General features: G+C 46.6%; 2 protein-coding genes across 3 annotated transcripts; both read left to right on the forward strand.

The window, feature by feature from the left end:
- The first annotated feature begins 662 nt into the window (after nt 1-662).
- LOC117850752 (protein STRUBBELIG-RECEPTOR FAMILY 3) lies at nt 663-7,977 on the forward strand. 2 transcript variants are annotated; one of them, XM_034732614.2, is made up of 19 exons: nt 663-1,296; nt 2,305-2,434; nt 2,514-2,582; nt 2,748-2,813; nt 2,891-2,962; nt 3,059-3,130; nt 3,211-3,282; nt 3,360-3,425; nt 4,080-4,145; nt 4,311-4,720; nt 4,813-4,869; nt 4,952-5,008; nt 5,091-5,147; nt 5,254-5,624; nt 5,708-5,976; nt 6,089-6,227; nt 6,613-6,752; nt 6,880-7,036; nt 7,546-7,977. In XM_034732614.2, the coding sequence occupies exons 1-19, from the start codon at nt 1,182-1,184 to the stop codon at nt 7,630-7,632; spliced, it is 2,472 nt and encodes an 823-aa protein (XP_034588505.1). In that variant the 5' UTR covers nt 663-1,181; the 3' UTR covers nt 7,633-7,977. The 2 variants fall into 2 exon arrangements, with proteins under 2 accessions (XP_034588505.1, XP_034588514.1); XM_034732623.2 differs by lacking the exon at nt 4,952-5,008 and having other exon boundaries at nt 664-1,296.
- A 6,293-nt stretch (nt 7,978-14,270) lies between these two features.
- LOC117835440 (uncharacterized) lies at nt 14,271-15,523 on the forward strand. The gene has a single exon (XM_034714813.2). The coding sequence runs from the start codon at nt 14,513-14,515 to the stop codon at nt 15,185-15,187; it is 675 nt and encodes a 224-aa protein (XP_034570704.1). The 5' UTR covers nt 14,271-14,512; the 3' UTR covers nt 15,188-15,523.
- Nucleotides 15,524-19,879: the final 4,356 nt, after the last annotated feature.

Genomic DNA, 19,879 nt, shown 5'->3' on the forward strand with positions numbered 1-19,879 from the left:
TTGCAAAACAAAGCAAGTACGTTGCTACATGTTAGGGATCTCATAAGTCGTCTCATACAATACCACATAGGATTTTTGATGATGTGGAGGAGAGAGAAAGAGGTCGCTGTTTCGCGAAACAACCGCCTCATGAGCTAAATTTTAGGACTACAAGACAACTCAACAACCATTGTACGAGTTGTTATTGCCATATAACTCGTAATATTTTTTCTTTCATATGCATAAATTAAGGAATTATATATCTTTACGAGACAACTTATAAAATAATCCGTGATATCAATGCACGAGACTGCATAGTAGATGATACCGATGTAGGCCTGTTCGCTTCAGCTTATTTAGCCGGCTTATCAGCCACCGAATAGTATTTTTCTCTTTAAAAAATTAACTATTTCAGCTTTCCAATCAGCTTACATGTCCAGCCGAACAGTACATAAAGCGCGCACGCCTGCTAACACGGCCAAATTCCCAACGGATCCAGCGGAGCACCACGTCAGCAGGGCTCCACCCCCGCTCCCCTACCCCGCAGTTCCATTCAATGTGCCGTGAGAATAAAAATGACGAGGACCCAGAAAGCCAGAAGCCTATTCCCCTTTTTTTCCCCGGGCTTTTTGCCCACAAATCCCAACCCCTTTCCCTCTCTCTTTCCCAACAAAAAATTGGGAAAACACACACACACACACTCTCTCTCTCCCCTCTTCCTCCTTTCCTCTCCTTCCCCCTCACACCACCAATCAGCACTCGCGCACACCGCCCACTCTTTCTCTCCCTACCTTTTCACGCCCGTTGCTTGCTCACGCTCCCCCCTCTCTCTCTCTACATCTCTCTCCACCTCCCTTTCTCTCACTTCGCCGCCACTCCCCCAGTCTCTCTCTTCCTCCTCTCTATCCACTCCTCACAGCTAGATTCTAGAAGCCAACAAAAACAGACGGGGAGCAGAGCGCAGAGGGGACAATCGTGCTCCGGAAAAGCAACCCTCAAGAGTATCCACCTCCGCTCTCCCTTCTCTCTCTAGATCTACGCAAGCCGCCTCGGTTTCCGCGATCGCCGCCGCCGCTCGTGCTCCTGCCTCGTCCCACCGCGACGGCGCGGCGGCTGATGCTCCCGTGCTGCTCCGCGGAGCTGGTGGTGCTGCGCTGTTAGCTGGTCCGGGAGTCCGAGACTCTGAACCCCGCGAGCGAGCGATGGGGGCGGGGCGCGGCCGGCGCTTCCGGCCCGGGGTTCCGGTCCTCGTCCTGCTGCTGATCGCCGCTGCGGCATTGCCGCGCCGGGCGCTCGCGGTCACCGACGCCGCCGACGGTAATGCGCCCTACTTTGCTCTGCTCGCCTCCCTCAAAGTTGGTTGAGCGTTAGCACGAGCAGCACGCACACGTCACGGATACACTCGTGCTTGCTCACTGTGTACCTGGTTGGATGATTGGGGTTTACTGTTCCGGAGGGTGATGAAATTCATCTGTGTACTGCCACGAGAAATCAGGGGAGGAATTGGTTTTGACTTTTGATTATGTACTGTTGCACTGGGGATTGGGGTGGGTGGTGAGAAATGCGGATTGGTTTGGTTGCGCTGGTTGATTAAACCATTTTTGGTGGTGCGGATTCACGGCGTACTGGTGTTGTACTCGGGGAGTTGATGGTGCCGTTGAATTCGTGCCTGCCAGCCTGTGGAAGCAACCAAAGTGATGATACGCGGCAATCGGGATGTGCTTTTCGCTAGGGGGGTTGAGAGCGATGTTTATGGTCCTTGTGTGACTTTGTGCCATCAGCTTCGTATGATACCAATTTAATACCATCTATTCGGGGATAGCAATGGGGGAGGAGCACGACTGCTCCCTGCAGATTCAGCGGCTGTTGAAAATAGTGCAGGGTAAATAGATGGATGATTTTGATGGTACTCTGTGTACATCGGAACTTTGATGTTGGTTGACCTTACATTCTCAGTGGTTTGTAAGTGTTAATACAGACCTTACATTCAGTGGCTGGTTGAATATGAAACAACTAGATGACTGCTTCCGTAGCGATGTGCTCAGTACTTAATTTATATACAGAGGAATGAGTGGCAGAGAGTGTATACCAAATGTAAATGACTAAATGAGTTCATGGCACTGTGCTCCATACTTGTTTTAGTACAATCCAGCATTCTGTCTGAAGTAGTTGAATTGACAGAGCGTTTAACACATGAAGCAGATTATATAAATGCAGATTCATTTGATTAAGTATCTTAGAGTATGTATTCATTTGGTGTGGTTGCATATTTAGGGAGGCATTGTTGTGTTGCTAATGCCTTGTCTTTGCTTTACTTTCATGCAGTTTCTGCTATAAATGGACTTTATGTTGCACTTGAATCACCAAAGCTGCCTGGATGGTCTGCAAGTGGTGGAGATCCCTGTGGTGAGAGTTGGCAGGGTGTCACATGTACTGGCTCAAGTATAACCTCAATGTACGTCAATTATTCTATATGACACCTTTTGGTGATAATACTTTTATATTTTGTTCTTTTATTAACTCACTTTTTGCAGAGTTTTCAATGCTGCGAATTTAGGAGGACAGCTAGGCAGCCTGGGGAAATTCACATCAATAACTGAAATGTAAGGGCATGATCTTTGCAATTTTCTTGCTCGTGGTTGATGGCTGTGTCAATTATGTTGTACTGTTTCAACAGGTGAACAGGGAACATTTTATATACTGCTATAAGTTATGTTGTACTCGTATTCTGATCGATCATTGTGATATTTACTTTCTTGTCATTGTAGAAATCTTAGCAACAATAATATCGGTGGAACTATACCGGAAGATCTACCTGCCACACTGCAGAATTTGTATGTGTTATCCTTGCTCTTGAGATTTCTTTAGTTGTGATTAGATGATGGATCATTTTTGTTCCTTGCTGCCGCAGCTTTCTCTCAGATAACCAACTCACTGGAAGCATCCCAATGTCATTATCAAACCTCCGCAGTCTAACAGCCATGTAATTTCGTTTTCTTATCCTTCCTCAATGGCTGAACCTTACCTCGCTGTTTTATACTTTCATCAATGAACTAACTCAAGATCCGTCTCTTCCCAGGTCACTGAATGGTAACCATCTAGATGGAAAATTGCCAGATGCATTTGATTCACTAACGGGACTTGTAAATCTGTAAGTACTCAGCTTAACCCCCAGAACCCATTCGCTATGTCTCTGCAAGCTGTTTGATGACATCTGACCTTTTATCACAGGGATATTTCTTCCAACAACTTCAGTGGTCCATTACCACCTTCATTGGGGAGCTTGACATCACTGACTACATTGTAATTCTACGACTATTTTGTTTTGTTTTTTGCTCCCTTACCTTGTATTTGCTCTTTCATGATCTGCTATTTTACAGGCACATGCAAGATAATCAACTAACTGGAACCCTTAATGTGTTGCAGGATCTCCCTCTCAAAGATTTGTATGTCCCCATCCCTCTTATCTGTTGTCAGTTAACTGGTTCGCTTATTTTAGCTCATAATAATCAACAAATTAGGCAGAACACCCGCAATTATTTTGCAGGTTTCCTATTGTTTGTTTTAATGCAAAATGACTGCTTCATAGTAATATTCTTTAGGTCTATTGTATAGAATTCAAACTACGAGTTATGATGCAGGCGACTCGGATTAGTTCTAGACTTGTAATGTATCTGAAAATCTCTGCTTTATTAGTGAATTCACCTTGAATTTCCTTGACATAGCAATTTAGTATTCACTGAGTCTTTCATGCTTTGGAAGTTTAGCTTACCCTATAGTCATTGTAATAATAATAACAATGCACCTTTAGCATTGTTTTGCTAGTCAGGAAAGAAAAAGACTGCTGACAAAGTTAGTTATTTCAATTTTTTTCTTAATAAGTCCTTTACTAATATAGTTGCACCAGTTGTAGAATTGCAATGTAACTGAAAATCTCTACTTTATTAGTGAAGTCACCTTGAATTTCCTTGACATAGCAATTTAGTATTCTCTAAGGCTTTCATGCTCTGGAAGTTTAGCTTACCCTATAGTCATTTTAAATTTTCTGTCATGATTCAATATTTGTACCTCTTTCTGATAATTTATTTACCTGGAAACAGAAATGTAGAGAATAATATGTTCTCTGGGCCAATTCCTCAAAATCTGCTGAACATACCAAATTTCAAGTGAGAAACTCTTCCCTTTACCTATTTCAGACTTCTTGATGCTATCCATGCAGTGCCTTTTTTTCTACATAAAAGATTAGGTCATATCCTTTATACTTTTCAGTACTTTGATGATTGAATCAATTACATATAACTCATAAAATGATTAACTGCTTTTTCCTACAGAAATGATGGGAATCCATTTAATACCAGCACAACTCCCTCTACTTCACCCTCTTCGACACCTACTGGCTCTACACCAACATCAACACCAACACAAACACCATCATCCTCTTCAGGAGCTCCTCCACCATCTAGTACAGCGTCAAACTCCAGTGGATCTACTGCACGAGATAGCAGCTCTCCATCATCCAAGAAGCACAAGTCTTCAACCCTAAGAACTGTTGGATATGTTCTTCTTGCCATCGTGCTATTCATAGTTATAGTGCTGCTGGTGATATTTTGCCTGTCCAAGTACCAAGAGAGGCAAGAGAGACGTGAGTATTCCACAAGTCAATTAGGGAGGGTGCGTCAGAGGGTTGAGGAACCAAAAATCAAGCAAGCTTCGGTGCAGTCAACAAACGATGCCAAAAAAGGTCAAATTTCATTTGTCGTTTTGAAATGTATTTATGTGTTGTCTTCTGTTGTTTTTCGTACCGTGATACATGATTAAAATTTTCATTAACAGGTTCAGCTGAAAATCCTGATAGAAAGAAGCCTCGTGAAATAAATTTAACAGTACCAGGTACATATGCGTGAAATGTATTTATGTGTTTTCTTCTTTTGTTTTTGTATCATGATACATGTTTTTTAATTTTCATTAACAGGTCCAGCTGAAAATCCTGATAGAAAGAAGCCTCGTGAAATAAATTTAACAGTACCAGGTACATATGCGTGAAATGTATTTATGTGTTTTCTTCATTTATTTTCGTATCGTGATACATGTTTTACAATTTTCATTAACAGGTTCAGCTGAAAATTCTGATAGAAAGAAGCCTCGTGAAATAAATTTAACAGTACCAGGTATATATGCTTGCGAGTTGTAAATCTGACCAATCAATTCTTTCTTACTGTGATGTTGTTTTCCTGACAAGTATAGATGTGTAATAATTATAAAAACTTTTGGCAGCTGCCCTTGAGAAGCCTCCTGAAAAGAGAAAAGAGCATGTAATTAATTTGGAGCGAACAGAATCAGAGATCTTTGCTACAGCACCTCCACCACCTCCACCTCCACCTCCACCTCCTCCTCCTCCCCTGCCGCCGCCGCTGCCACCAACACCATCACCACCATCACCACCTCCTGTTGAAAAAGTAACTGTAAATCCCATTGTCAGGCCAGAAAAAAGAGTTAGCACTCCGCCAAGGACTGGTCCCTCAACATCTGCGACATCCTTTTCTGTTGCATCACTTCAGCAATATACAAATAGCTTCGAGGAGCAAAATTTGATAAGGGAGAGTAGGTTGGGAAAAGTGTATCTGGCAGAACTTCCTGAAGGCAAAGTATGTATCAAGTACTGCTTATTTTACTCGGGAGTTGATTTACACTGAAATGTGTGATCATCTTTTTTTTTTGTCCTATGCAGTTACTGGAAGTTATGAAGATTGACAATGCTAATGGAAGAATACCAGTAGATGACTTTCTAGAGCTGGTTGCTCGTATATCAGATATTAGACACCCTAACATTCTCGAGCTTGTTGGATACTGTGCTGAGTATGAACAGAGGTTACTTGTCTATAACCACTTCAGTAGAAAAACACTACATGATGTACTGCATGCAAGGGAAGATCAAGATGATGCATTATCCTGGAATGCTCGCCTCCAGGTTGCTCTTCATGCAGCAAAAGCCTTAGAGTAAGCTGTATCAACTTAAATATTATATTCATGACCTTATGTGTGTTTAACTTCGCTTGTCAATAGACGGCCAGTAAAAACTTCATATTTACTAATTACACTTTTCTTGCAGGTATCTCCATGACACCTGTGAACCTCCAGTAGTGCACCAGAATTTTGAACCAGCCAACGTGCTCCTTGACAATAGATGCTCAGTACGTGTCACTGAATGTGGACTGGCAGAATTGATGTTGTCAGGTTCTGTTATACAGGTAATCTCTTCTGTCTAGTGTAGTGTGATTGCAATGCTTCAACTTTGTCTTAAGCATACCATACAGTGTGACTGAAACACCTGAACTCATGGAGCATAACAACTTCAAGGTGCACGAGCATGCTTGCATACCATCCAACCGTGTAGAATAGTGATGCATGTGTAGCTAGCAGCTCCAGAACTGTGAAAGCTATCAGGTCTAGTCAGTGATTTCCTTCCAAACTTGCATAGCCTTTACCACAACTTAACTACTGCATGCCATGATCTGTTGGAAGAAACAATTGGAACTTGACTTATCTACAAGTAGATTATTTGGTGATCATGCTTCTTTACTTCCTTAAATATGAATACAAAATTCCGTATAATGGTGTTCCTTTTGATCTCAGCTCTCAGGTCGCATGCGGGCTCTACTCAATTATGAAGCACCTGAAATCCACGAATCTGGGCCTTTTACCGATCGAAGTGATGTTTATAGTTTTGGTGTGGTGATGCTAGAACTTCTCACTGGCCGTAGACCATATGACAGGTTGGAGATTCACTGTAATCTGAACGTTAATAAGTAGCCTTTTGCAGTTATTTAGTTCTCTTATTTCTTAAAAGGATATCTGAATGAACTATCTCATGCCACTACTTCTTTATGTTGGAACACACAGTTCCCGTCCACGTGCTGAACAACATCTTGTAAGATGGGCTGGTTCTCAGCTTCATGACATTGAATCCATATCAAAGATGGTCGATCCTGCTATTCGAGGAGAGTGTTCTGAGATACAGTTGTCACGTTTTGCATACATCATCAGTCAATGCATTCAGGTAATTCTAAGCCTCCACTTTCTTAAGCTAATACAGAATAATGCATGTTCTGCTTTCATAGCACATCTTTCAGATTTTAAATTCTCAGATTTCCATTTAAAGCTGTTTACTTAGGGCAGAGCCATCATAATCAATCAGATAACTTGCAAGAGTTTACTCGTACTATAAGTCTATAATTAATCATACTTAGGTCCGAAGCGCCTTTAAATCATGTGTTAATGTGTCAATTTATTCTGGTGTCAGTTTATTCTGTTACATGTACTACTATATGGCTGCATGTATTGGCTTGTTGCAGAGGCCGGGACTTTGTTTTGTTATTGACAAAGTTTCCCATCTAAAAAACTCTACTGCATGTATCTTTTTTTTAATATTTCATCATGTTCTGGAGAGGTATTTGCTTATCTATTCACTATTGCATTCCAGTTTTATTCAACTCTTTTTTTTTCTAAGAACAACAAGCTGGGATGAATTTAAGGATCATGTGACTAACCTCAAATTTCATTATGCAGACGGAACCGGAGTGCAGGCCGGCAATGTCTGCAATCGTCCAATACCTAGCTAGGATTGTAGATGCTACTGGTGAGGATTTGGAGTGACAAATCAAGGAGGAACAGCAAGGCCAGCCAATCAAGACGCACAGTGAATACATCTTGAGCACAATGGTGGGGAACCCTATCAGAATTTTTCCTGGACGAGATTATCGGCTGATGTACATGTCATTTTGGAGCCTCATTTACTTTTGGAAAGATGGTAGACTGTAGTAGTAGCAGTAGTAGTATGGTACAACCAGAGAGAATTGGCTTCGCATTGTTATTGAGCAGATTCCTGTGCTCTGCTAGACATTATAATTCCACCTGTAGGCAGTATCTCTTGTAACTAATTCTATTTTTTATTACTTTATTACACTATAGCTAGTTATGTTAAATATGATCCTTTTAGTATGACTTGGACCTCATCATTCTCAGGGAGGGGGAAAACTGGCTTTGCTAACTCCATATGGTTTGTTGATCTTAGAAACCTACTGTTAGAGAGATTCTTTACAGAGGCAAATGAACTTGCCCACTTGACATGGATCTTTAAAAAAGACACGTACCTGGTGTCTTCTGCCGACCTGGACATGCAGATTCTCCTCCCTGAAGCAAAAGTACCTATATTAGGTATGTATTGTGCACTCAGTTCCTGCTGTCTTTCCTTCCTGTGATTTCTTTAAGACGTAAATTATGGCTATGGTCAATCATGCTGAGTGGCATTAGATAAACTTTTATACTGATCTGTTCTTAATTGGTAGATGGCATCCTGTGGTTGATTACAAGTTTGTTTGATCTGTCATGGTGGCTTACAGTATGTACAATCATTTTATAGACTTCTTGCTGTGTGGCACTTTTGAGTGTGTTTTTTCCTTTCTCTTTGTAGCTTACACTGGTAAGTGGTAACAGCAAAGTCAATTCTAGTACCAAAAGTCTATTCACTTAGATTTTTGTATGCTTGAACTAATAGCTTAGCATCTTTTACCTTTTAGAAGAACAAAAGAAAAATTATATCACAAAACTAGCTTAGCATCTTTTACCTTTTAGAAGAACAAAAGAAAAATTATATCACAAAACTGCGATATCATTACGCTGCTTCCTGTCTTCTTCGTTAAATGTTCGGTGACCAAGCTTATTGGATACAATTTGGAGAAATAATGAACCCCCTAGGCGTTGTTGCTTTCATATCACTTTTCTAGGAAGATGACTTATTTGAACTTTGAACACAGTTTGAATCAATCTGTGCACTATACAACCATGAAAATTCGCAGATTCCACAAGGACTGCAACAAGTGTCCATCTGTTTGGCCATTGGAAAGGCTAGTTGCAGGTTGGGCACATAGAGTCGAGAACTGTTCATGTTTTTAGAGAGCAGTTTATCTTTATCATGCCATGATGCTGGTTGCAACTGGGCAAGTAGTGTAGATGTGCAATGCACGAACCATTTTGTGAGGCTGGCGAGAGTTTCAGGCAGAGGCTGTGCCAAGTGCCAGCCCCTCGCTTTCTCCCCATCTAAACCTCAGCCAAGAAAATAGAATTGAAATTTAATGTTGATCAGGTCCTGTTTCTCTAGTCCATATTTTTATCAGGATGCCTGACATGGCCTCCCTGATGTATGTGTGCTGGTCCAGAGCTATCACACTATCCTGTGGCTGCCGTCGACATGCATCAGGATGCATTGAACAGCTTCCCATCAGCAAAGTATCCGAGTCACTCAACTGCATCCAATAATTGAGAACATTCTAGAACAAATGTGATCATATACATCTCTGCTTAAGCGACCAGTACATAGTAGATCAGAGTTTTGTTAGTTCCTTGAGCATTGAATCTGCGTATCAGCTCACATGAAATTTCGTGATTAAGTGACCAGGCAGATCAGATATCTCTAAATTTTATGAATTCTAGAACAAATGTGATCATATACATTCTTGTGCAAAATGTAACTAAATTTACAACAAATCACATGGTACTCTGATTCTAATGTATCGGATCAGTTTGAATCTGTGTATCAGCTCCCCTTTCGCTGTCACAACATATCTTTGTGGATCACACTTGCATTGGTTGCCAAATATTGGAACCCTGATCCTGCATATCTTCGCTGTGATTTCGCAGGGCGGCAGGAACCACTTTCAGCTGTGGCGTCGAACGGCACTCCGATCCACAGACCGACCAGTCACCCCCATTGCTGCGCAAGCACAAGTGGGGATTCCTGTTCTCGCCATGCTATCACTGCATGCATCCCACATGAAAACCTGTCGCTGTTGTGGTGAGCAATGCATTGAATCGGGTGAAACAGGAATCTGGAAAACTTCTCGCCGCTTCTTTCCAGCCTCTTGTGGCCAGTTTTGGGTGCCTGGTTTTCCCGGGCTGTGTGTGAGTGTGTGGCCCCTTTTCTTGACACCAACCCCTAGCAATTTGCGAGTGTTTGATATCGTGCTGCAGCTGCTCTGAGATTTTTTTTTTCGTTTTGAGTTTATCCGGGTGGTCGGCATGGTAGACGATGTATCTGGCGCAAGACTACCAACCAATACATTCGCTGACTTGTGGATCTACAAAGCGTGCAGGGTCCTTTCGGGTTGACGAGGATTGGAATCGAAGATTTTTTTTGGGGGAAAAATTATATAAGGACTGGACTGGATCCACAAGATATGTGCCACTGCATCCACAAGATATCTTCTCCATTTTTTTGGGTACGCAGGCGCAACGCGAGGCGACTTGTATGGACTTCCCGAACCCACAACACAAAAGAATGAGAAACTTAGACGGAAATTTGTTTGTACCCAATCTCCCCAGATCGAGTGTCCGCTGCGCATCCGATGGATCTTTTTAGCAGAAGGTTCCGTTCATTTTGGACGGGAGCACAACAAGACGGGTCACGGGGAAAGAGCACGACGAGAAACGGACTGTTCAGAGAAAGCCAAAAGATCTTCCGCACGGGATATGCTGTTCGTAGCGCGCTACTGTAGTCTGTAGCTGCCGAACGAGGGCACGGTCGTCATTTCCCGCTGCCCATGCACGTGCGCGTGTACTAGTACTAGAGCAAAGGCAAAGCACAGTACCGCTAGCGCCTACATTGCCGGGCCCGGTACAGTTCCTATCCCCGACTCAACCAACAACGACATGCTCTTCTGCTTGTGGAGGAGATTGAACTCTACAGGAGCGACAGGTGCCAACTCCTACGGCGCACCAGGACCGGGACCCGTCACCGACGCGCCGGTCCACACGCTCGCGTCCAAGCAAGGCCAAGCCAGCCGCTCAGCCCCGGAGCAGCGAACGTGGCGCGAGCCCGCGGCGCCCGCGACCTGACCGGACGAGGAGCCGTCCGCGTCGCCCAGCCAACGACGCCAAGGCCGCCGCATCGCCCACCTGGCCGCCGCCGCGCTCACTCCTTTTCTTTTCTTTTTTTCCCCAGGTGGGGCACGCCACGGCCACATCTCCCGCGAGGCGCCCACGGCCCACGGCCCACGGCCGCCTAGTCAGCCCGACACGGCGCCGCGCGGGTGGGGGACGCCGCGGAGATAGATATTTGTGGCGGCGCCGCGACCGGAGCGGAACGCCGGATCACCGCGCGCGCGCGGGGGGCGCCGGGCTGGTGCGTGATCTGTGAGCGGAGCGCGTGCGCGCGGGCGTAGCCACACGTACGACGGGAGCGCTGGCCCCCGGGATCACCACCGCATCGCGCGGGGTTGGGTTGCCTGGTGGGTTCGCGTCGCGTGCGCGGGGTTGGGTTGCCTGGTACGTACGGCTCCGGTGATGATGAATGAATTATTGGATTGATGAGTAGAAAGTACGTACCACGTACGAGCTGGTTAGTTGTCGGATTTTTTTTTTCCTTCGAGGCAGGTTGGCCTCTGGTACCGTCTTCGTTTGTTGAGCTAGTACATTAGTCCGTATCATATATTAAAAGATAATAAAAAAGATTACACTTCCCATGGTTCATCTAATAGCACAGTGTTCAAAGTGTTTTTGATTTTCCAAGTAAAAAAATGATGAGCAGAGATGTTATTGTTTCTTTAGGGACCAGAAGTCTAGAACGTGAATCTAGACTATTAAGGCGTGGATGAGATGACCGTTATTTTGTTTTTAAAAAAGTTGGAGGACAAGACAAGAATGTTCCGCCTGTTTGGATACTATGAGCTAAATTTTAGCAGTATCACATCGGATGTTCGGATGCTAATTCCGAGAACTAAACATGAGCTAATTATAGAACTAATTGCAGAATCCCTGTGCTAATTCGCGAGACGAATTTATTAGCCTAATTAATCCATCATTAGCAAATAGTTACTGTAGCACCACATTGTCAAATCATGGACTAATTAGACTTAATAGATTCGTCTCGCGAATTAGATTCCATCTTACAATTAGTTTTGTAATTGGTATATATTTAATACTTCTAATTAACATCAAAAATATATGATGCGACAGATACTAACTTTAGCGGGTATCCATTTAGCGAGTATCCAAACGGCGCCTAGTTATGAAAGTATCCAAACGGCGCCTAACTTTTCATAGCTAGTTAGCATTTGATTAGACAACACAATGGCGCATACTGCATGACCCCTATATATGGCCTGCACGCGACACGCCACACTGCCACACAGAGGACAGGACGTACCTGTATTTTTATTTTATTTTTTTTGCGAAAGGAGGACAGGACTTGAACAAGTAGGTTTGCCTCGAGATTATAGTGTCCACAACTTTAGTAGACTGTGTAGGTTTGAGAATTGGCCAGGGATGAGGCCACCACGACGACCACGATCGCCCCGTGCCTAACACACATGATGCGCCATTGGCTGGTCGATCTCAGCCATGGCATGCATGCATGGTGTTAGTTCTTCCGCTAGATATTTTTTTTGTTCTTTGTCTTGACGTAACTTGCTAGCTCTCGGATGAAGAAAATTATTCATATGGTATGGCATCGATCGTACCACAAACTGCCGATTCGCCTAACCTTCTAGAGACGAATTTGACACTAAAATGAAGCAGATCGATCAGAACTTTAAAAAACTGCTTTTTCTTTCAGAAAAAAAAAGAACTGCTTGTTGCATGCTCTCCGTAAATCACTGTTGAAAAGATTTGCGAATCTTCATATCCTAAAACGGAAAGGAGACGATTACCCCAATTTAAAAAATAAGCCTATCTCACCTCTATCCAGGGGGGGAAAATATGATCATGTGCATGCATGATCAAAAAGGAAATCGAGATTAGCTTTTTCTTTTTTTCTAATCGAGATTAGCTACAGATGAAGCCGAATGGCTGATCTCACGGCAGATAACGTTTTCTAAGCAATAATACAGGCTAGGGATGGGACGGAGAGATTCCCAAACGGGATAGGTTTTGGAAACCGGAAAGGAAGTGGGGAGCTGGCAGGCCTTCCAGAAGAGGCGAATGGAAGAAACTCTAGCCTGGGCCCTGGCTGGGGCCTTCGAGTGGGACGAGGTTTTGTGGACAGGGATCGCTCTACGATCGCTGCCTTCCCCCCAACCAACGGCTCTCCTGCGTCTCACCTTCATTTCGCCACACGCCAACTCGCCAAATTATACTCATATTTTTCCCATGGGTTAACCGTGGCCGCTTATCAATTCGGTAGTTTATTCGAGGGGTCATTTCAAGCGCAAGAGGCCACGGAACGGCAGAATATTGTAGTCCAAGTGCCATGTGAAAAGTACACCTGAATGCCGGTTTTGTTGGTCGCAAGTGGCGGTTTCTTTTTTCAATTTCTGCATCAGAGGCTAATGCGTGGACGGGAAAGGATCAAGGGATGGGAACTTCGAAGTTGGATGTTTGATGATTCAGAGGGCTAAAATCAATAATTTTGTATGTGAAGGATGACAGTTATAAGATCTGAATTAAACGATTGATCTTTTCCTCTCCGTGTAATCGATTTTCTCCCCATTTGTGCACGTATAACTTCGTCTTGTCCTCCACCCGTCGTCTTCAACTGGCAACCTAGATATCACTGAATCCGTAATAGCGAGGCACTCCGTCGCTAATCTCGTGCCGCCGCCAGCACTGTCCTATCGCTAACTCATCTGGCCGTTCCCCGCTACCTCACTGCTCCGACATCTCCCTTGCAACCATCGTTGACGTTGGCTGTCGTCCCCGGACCTTCCTCCACGCCGCCAGTGGTCAATTCTTCCCGGCTCGGCATGATCCCTTCCCCGTGAACTAGCACGCCGTCGCCTGATGAACTTTCTCAAGAGCAATATATAAGTAGGAGTGATGTTTGAAATGGACCGTGTTTCACGTACTTCACTGATGATCGAGCAAATTATTTACCCACACTTGCTGACTTGCGTACGGATGTCATGGGTGGACACATCAAATATCGCAGCAAAACAGTCAAACCCCCCGCCCCTTTCCCTGAAATATCGTACCGCACACGCCGACGCCGGTGATGGACACGACCTGCACGTTCCCAAACCGAGACCACACAAGGACGCGTTCAACCTCGGGCTCACTGGACGCCCGAAAACTAACCACACCTGGCGCCACATTCTTTCCCGGTTCCTCCTCTCCACCAACGAAGCGAGCGAGCGAGCGAGAGAGTCAGAGGGAAAAGTCCAACCGCGACACCTTTTAGGACATGTGGTGGCCGCCGAGTGAGCACGACTAGCAGCACACGGTGGCCAGTGGTCGTAGCCGACTTGCCGCCGAGCGGTGGCCGGTGCGGGGCCCCTTTAAATACCGGCCATACGCGCGCCCAGAGCCTCCAGACCCCTGGCTTCTTCCCAGCCGAAGCCTCCGCGCCCACGGTTTCCACCCCCGTCTCCACATCCCCACACTCCCGCGCCACTTGCACCGCCCGGTTTCCCCGAAGCGCCTCGTGGCGACATCTATATAGCCGCGTGCTCGGAGGTCTTGGCCGCCGGCTACGACAGACAAGCCACCGGAGTTCGAGGGGAAGACACCGAAGAGGCGTAGCGCGAAGGAATTTATAGGCCACGGAATGGGCGGCGCTGGCGCGGCGGGGAAGCGCGGGATGCGGTGCGAGCTCTGCGGGGGCGCGGCGGCCGTGCACTGCGCCGCGGACTCGGCGTTCCTCTGCCTGCGCTGCGACGCCAAGGTGCACGGCGCCAACTTCCTGGCGTCAAGGCACCTGAGGCGCCGCCTGGGGGCACCCGCGGCGGCCGGGTCCGGGGCGTCCTCGGCGTCGTCCGCGTCGAGCAGCTCCTGCGTGTCCACGGCCGATTCCGCGGCGTCGCCGTCTGCTGCTGCGGCGGCGAGGGTGGGGCGCAAGCAGCGGCGGCGGCCGCGCGCGGAGGCGGTGCTGGAAGGGTGGGCAAAGCGGGTGGGCTTCGCGGCGGGTCCCGCGCGCCGGCGCGCCGCGGCGGCCTCGCGCGCGCTCCGGTCGCTGGGCCGGGGCGTGGCCGCGGCCCGCGTCCCGCTCCGCGTCGCGATGGCCGCGGCGCTCTGGGCGGAGATCAAGACCTCCGCCAACGCCGCCGGCGGCGCGTGCCAGGGAGGCGGGGAGGCCGCGCTGCTCCGGCGGCTGGAGGCGACCGCACACGTGCCGGCGAGGCTGGTGCTCACCGTGGCGTCGTGGATGGCGCGCGCGGCCGCGGCGAGCCGGCCGACGCCCGCCGCCGCCGAGGAGGAGGAGGGCTGGGCCGAGTGCTCCTAACCGACCTATCCGCGCAGGGCCCAGCGCCCTGCCATGGCGGCATGGCCCACTGCCCATCCATTGCTGTTGCTGAACCAGCAAGTGGCCGAGCCTGATCCTCTGAGATAGGCTGCGCGTAGCAACATCATGTGGGCAACGTTCGTTTGTTCTTTTCCTCCCTCCCTAATTAAGAATTAACAATACCATCAGGGTCCAGGAATCTTGTGGTTAGGAGGGCCAAGATGAGGTCCAAATGGCTGGTATGGGGACATGAGAGTGTAAGGTGGTGGCTGCCTCTCTCTCTCTCTCTCTCTTGTGGTTAACAAAAAGGCTACTTGATTTGATTTGATTTGATTACACTCATGTGGTCTGAGATGATGCTGTAGTGGGGCCAGGCCAAGGCCAAGGCCAACCAAGGCAAAGCTGCTGGATATTTTGTTTTCCAATTGCGTGACCAATGTGCACACATGAGCGTCCTTAATCGGGATTATGGACGAAAACCACATGTGGACCGCGCGTGTTAGCTTCAATGGCAAGAGGTCTTTCCGGATGCTCTTGTCCATGGTTTTTTAAGGGGGAAAACCTCGCTGTCGTCTGTCATCCAGGAGTTCTCGCCGACCGTCCAACCTGTCCTCCCCAGCCGCTCGTTTTGAGGTAGTGGTTGCAGCGTGGACTTGGAATTTGATATGACGATGGTAGGATGGGTACATGGAAATCGTGCAAAACACCAGCATACGAGAGCAGTGCAGTGCAGGTGCAGCACAGGAACGGCCAAGCCAGAGACGTAGTAGCCCTGGGAACGCGTGCGCACGGGGGCACGGCGCGCGGTGGCGTCGAAACCACCCGGCCGCACGGGGGGCATCCGTGCATGCCACCGCACCGGTGGGCTCGCTCACCACAAGGCGCCCGCGCTGACGGCCGGAGAGCCACACGACTCGAGAGGGGGAACGCGTCGAGCCGTCGGCGACTCGCCGTCGCGCGAACGCGCGCGCGTGGCCAGACTGACCGAGTCGCGTGCGTGCGGCAGACGACGGGCAGCCGGCGAGGGACCGCGCGGCTTGACTCGGTTCGGCTTTGTTCAGTCCGCACGCGAGCCACCACAGCCGGGTGGGATTTCCAGGAAATCTCAGCCGCATTTCTTAGGCCCGTTAGCGTGCATCCTCATCGGCCCAATATAACATGTTTGGCAATTGGCAGCCCAGTCCACTTTATTTATTTTCCGTATCTCCTCTTTTCCAGCCCAGCCTCCCCATTTCTTTCCTCATTTTTCCTAATCCCGTTTAAATTTCTAATTTCTATGATCCCACAGTGTTTGCCCATTGAACTCGTCTTTCACTTATTTTATATTTTACTTTCTTATACGTACTAAAGTTCTATTAACAAATCATTCACCTTTTTAATTACTCTTTTGATTTTAGATTCATATATTTTATTTTACTTGTATTCGTTTAATCTTGGAGCAGTGGAAGAAAGCAAAAGTTTTAACCAAAAGTAAAAGCTAGTTAAATTTCTTGTAGTGCAACATGTACATCCAGGTTGACTCCTCAACTCGACACATGTGTCTTATTTTTCTGAATTTATTTTTAGGCTTTAACTACTCTATTCTCAGCCGATATACACGTCGATATCTAGGCTTCCATGATGACTTCATCAATCTCAAGATCTGCGGTTCTAGTCCAATAAAGATATTTATAGGAGTAGGGTTATGTGAGTGTACTCATAGGCTGCTGAGTGTGCATGCGTGTTGTGAGTATTTGTGTCTGTATTGTATTTTGAAAAGAATTAATAATACATAATATTCATGAAACTATGTATATACTATTGTGGAACATGGCTACTAAAACTAGTAAAATATTATATGTAATCTAGTGAAATGCCTATTTTAGATTAACGAGAAATCATTATTAACTAGTAGGATATTGAGTACCATACACATTTATAACGTGTCTGGCTTTGCGAGGTGGGATGGTTGGAAGTCATTTGATTAAAAAAAACCCAAAGCTGACTATTGATTTTTTTATAAAGAAGCTGACTGTATTGTTTGGTTCGCGTCACATGACTGCGTTCTACAGGAAGTAATTGGATGAGCCATCCTAAGATTAACCCGCTCATTGGTTACATAGCCAACCAATCCCAAATTTTGTTCGTCCTCAATGCGAGCATGCAAAGAAACTGAGGATCACCCATATGAGATCTAATGGGGCATATGCCCCTTAGTCAATTTTTTGCCCCTACTGTAGTTGTTCCTAGCTCGATTTTTGTTGGGAATTCCTATTCATCTAACATTAGATCAGAGTTTTTGGATGCAACACTATTTGAGATTAATTATAGGGAAAGGTCAATACTTAGTGATGTACCATCATCACTCCAACATTAATGATCAATCAATTGCGAGCAACGTTCGCCTACACGGTCATTTACACGACGTGCAAATGCTACACAGTGCCTAGTCGTGTCCATTTAATCATCCATTTAATGACCGTTTAACCCGGTTAATTAACTATTTAATCCAAATAAAGAGTTAAACGGTATGTGACCGGCTAGCGTTTAGGGTAATATTGATTGTGAGCGTGAAGCCGATCACATACATGGTACCAATATTGATTCACCGCAACTTCATTTTATTTCTCAATCTGTTGTTTCGTATTGTACTTGCACCTCTGCCTTACAAACTCTAGCACTTCGATGGCGTCCGGAAATGGCCGTTAGGGTTTGCTTTAGATTTGTGTCGGCCGCCGGGGTTGGCAGGGAATCCCCCACCCAGTGAGAATAGATGAAGGAAGTGGTAGGAAAGCGGCAGGCACTGGTAGTGGTGAGGTGAGGTAGCGTTGAGCCGTGCACAACCATTTCAAGATTGGGTGGTGGGGCAGTGAGTAGGGTGGGAGGTCGCGACTGTCGACCTCACCAGAGTTGGGTACGCGGCCTAGCCGGAGTTGGGGTGGGGTGGGGACTTTGGGCGGGCTCTCGTCTGGTGTCGCACGGTCAATCCCAAGCATAGGCATGCGCTTGGCAATAGCTCACGCTTAGCGCAACGCTGAGCCGCTGATCGATGCACGGTTGGCAGAGCACTGATCTGTAGCTGCAGAGTGCATGCAGTGTGCTCCTTCAGTAGGGTTTGCCGGTTCAGGCATCGCTACTTGCACAGTTTGCACACAAGCTAAAAAGTCCATCTCCCCACTACTCTTGCCCGGTTTTATGGGTGTTCTCGTGGTGGCAGAAGAATCGGAAAAAAATTTGTGTGTGGACGGCTGCAAAGCCCTCCCGGTACAGCCCTGGTCTAGATGTTTGACACGTGGACAACGCTTGTATCCAAGGACAGGCTGCGACGCGATCAACGTGGCTCCATGATCAGCGGGAGAACGCGGCTCCAAGCCAGCCACCGCCTTACCTAGTTGGCAGTTGTCTTCGTTCGTCTGCCAGATGTTGCTTCAACATTTGTGGCGGAGAAGCGCACAACAGCGAACGACGATGTGCGTGCGCCGCACCATCGGCGCACTCCCTGCTACTGTGCTCTGGGCGTAAGTTCTCTACTAATCCATTCATTCAGTTTGCACGAATTCCTCCGATTTCATGATTTATTACCAGTGCACAACTTAAGACTTTGCACCACCAAAATGCAAATACTTTATGTGGGTAGTTTATCATCAGAAGTAGCTTTAGATATATTGTTTCCCTTGTCAAACATTTCGTTGCATTAGCAGTAAACTATAGTACATTGCGTCAATCCAATTTTCAGAATCAAGTACTGAAATGTACTGTCTATTTCAGTTTCGGATCATGCTGACAAATTGGCTGCTGATTAGAAAGGCCGAATCAATTTAGAAGATGTTGATTTTGCTTGGAATTGGTCAGCGGCCCTCGCAGGGCTAGTGTAGTGATCAGATTACAGATGCATTGTGATGGATGTATTATCTGAATATGTTGAAAATTCAGAAATTAAGGTTCATGTGAAGAAAGTTCCGCAATGAATGGATCTCTATGTAAAGGTAGCTGCTTGTGTTTCTAAATGATGCCCATTTCGTTCAGGTTGTATATTGTAGTCATCAAATTACAGTTGTACAGATATGCATGGATGCGTTAAAAAGGAGATGGATGCGTTAAAAAATGATACTTTTTCTGATTTGTTGCAAAATAGAATCTTCAAGTGTTATCATCGATCACCCGTGCTTGAACAATCCATGGTGGCTGCAAGGTATGTTGCAGCAGGGTATCATCGGGAGGCATCAGTGATGGCTGAGACGACCTCCGTGACTTCTACGCAGTAGAATCATCACAATTGTGCGGCGTCTAGGCACACGGTGCCGCCATCAGCAGATCAGACGCCGGGTTTTAGATCGCGGGACGAGGGACCGGATACGAGCCGCGCCTGGGAGCCTAGAAGCGGAGCTGAGCGTGGAGGAGCCGAGCGAGTTAATGCGTGAAGCCAGGAGGAGCCGAGCGTGCGAGTGTGCCGAGTGCAAAAGAGATGTGCCGTCTGATCGTCTAGGTGTCCACGTGTCCGCCATCTAGATCAGAATTTTTTTCCGGAAGAATCTCGGGACCTGCCTATTTCGGTGGCGCCATCAAGGGGGGCAACCAAAAGCTGTGGGTCAAACAGTTTCCAGTTCCGTGAAAACTGAAATCTCTTTGGCGTGTTCGTGCCATGTCACGGATGCAGCTCTCCTCTCCTCGCCTCTCGTCCAAAAGGCCCGTCCCGTACTCCCGTTCCTTCAA

The sequence above is a fragment of the Setaria viridis genome, chromosome 1 (assembly GCF_005286985.2).
Source record: "Setaria viridis chromosome 1, Setaria_viridis_v4.0, whole genome shotgun sequence".
Classification (NCBI taxonomy): Eukaryota; Viridiplantae; Streptophyta; class Magnoliopsida; order Poales; family Poaceae; genus Setaria; species Setaria viridis.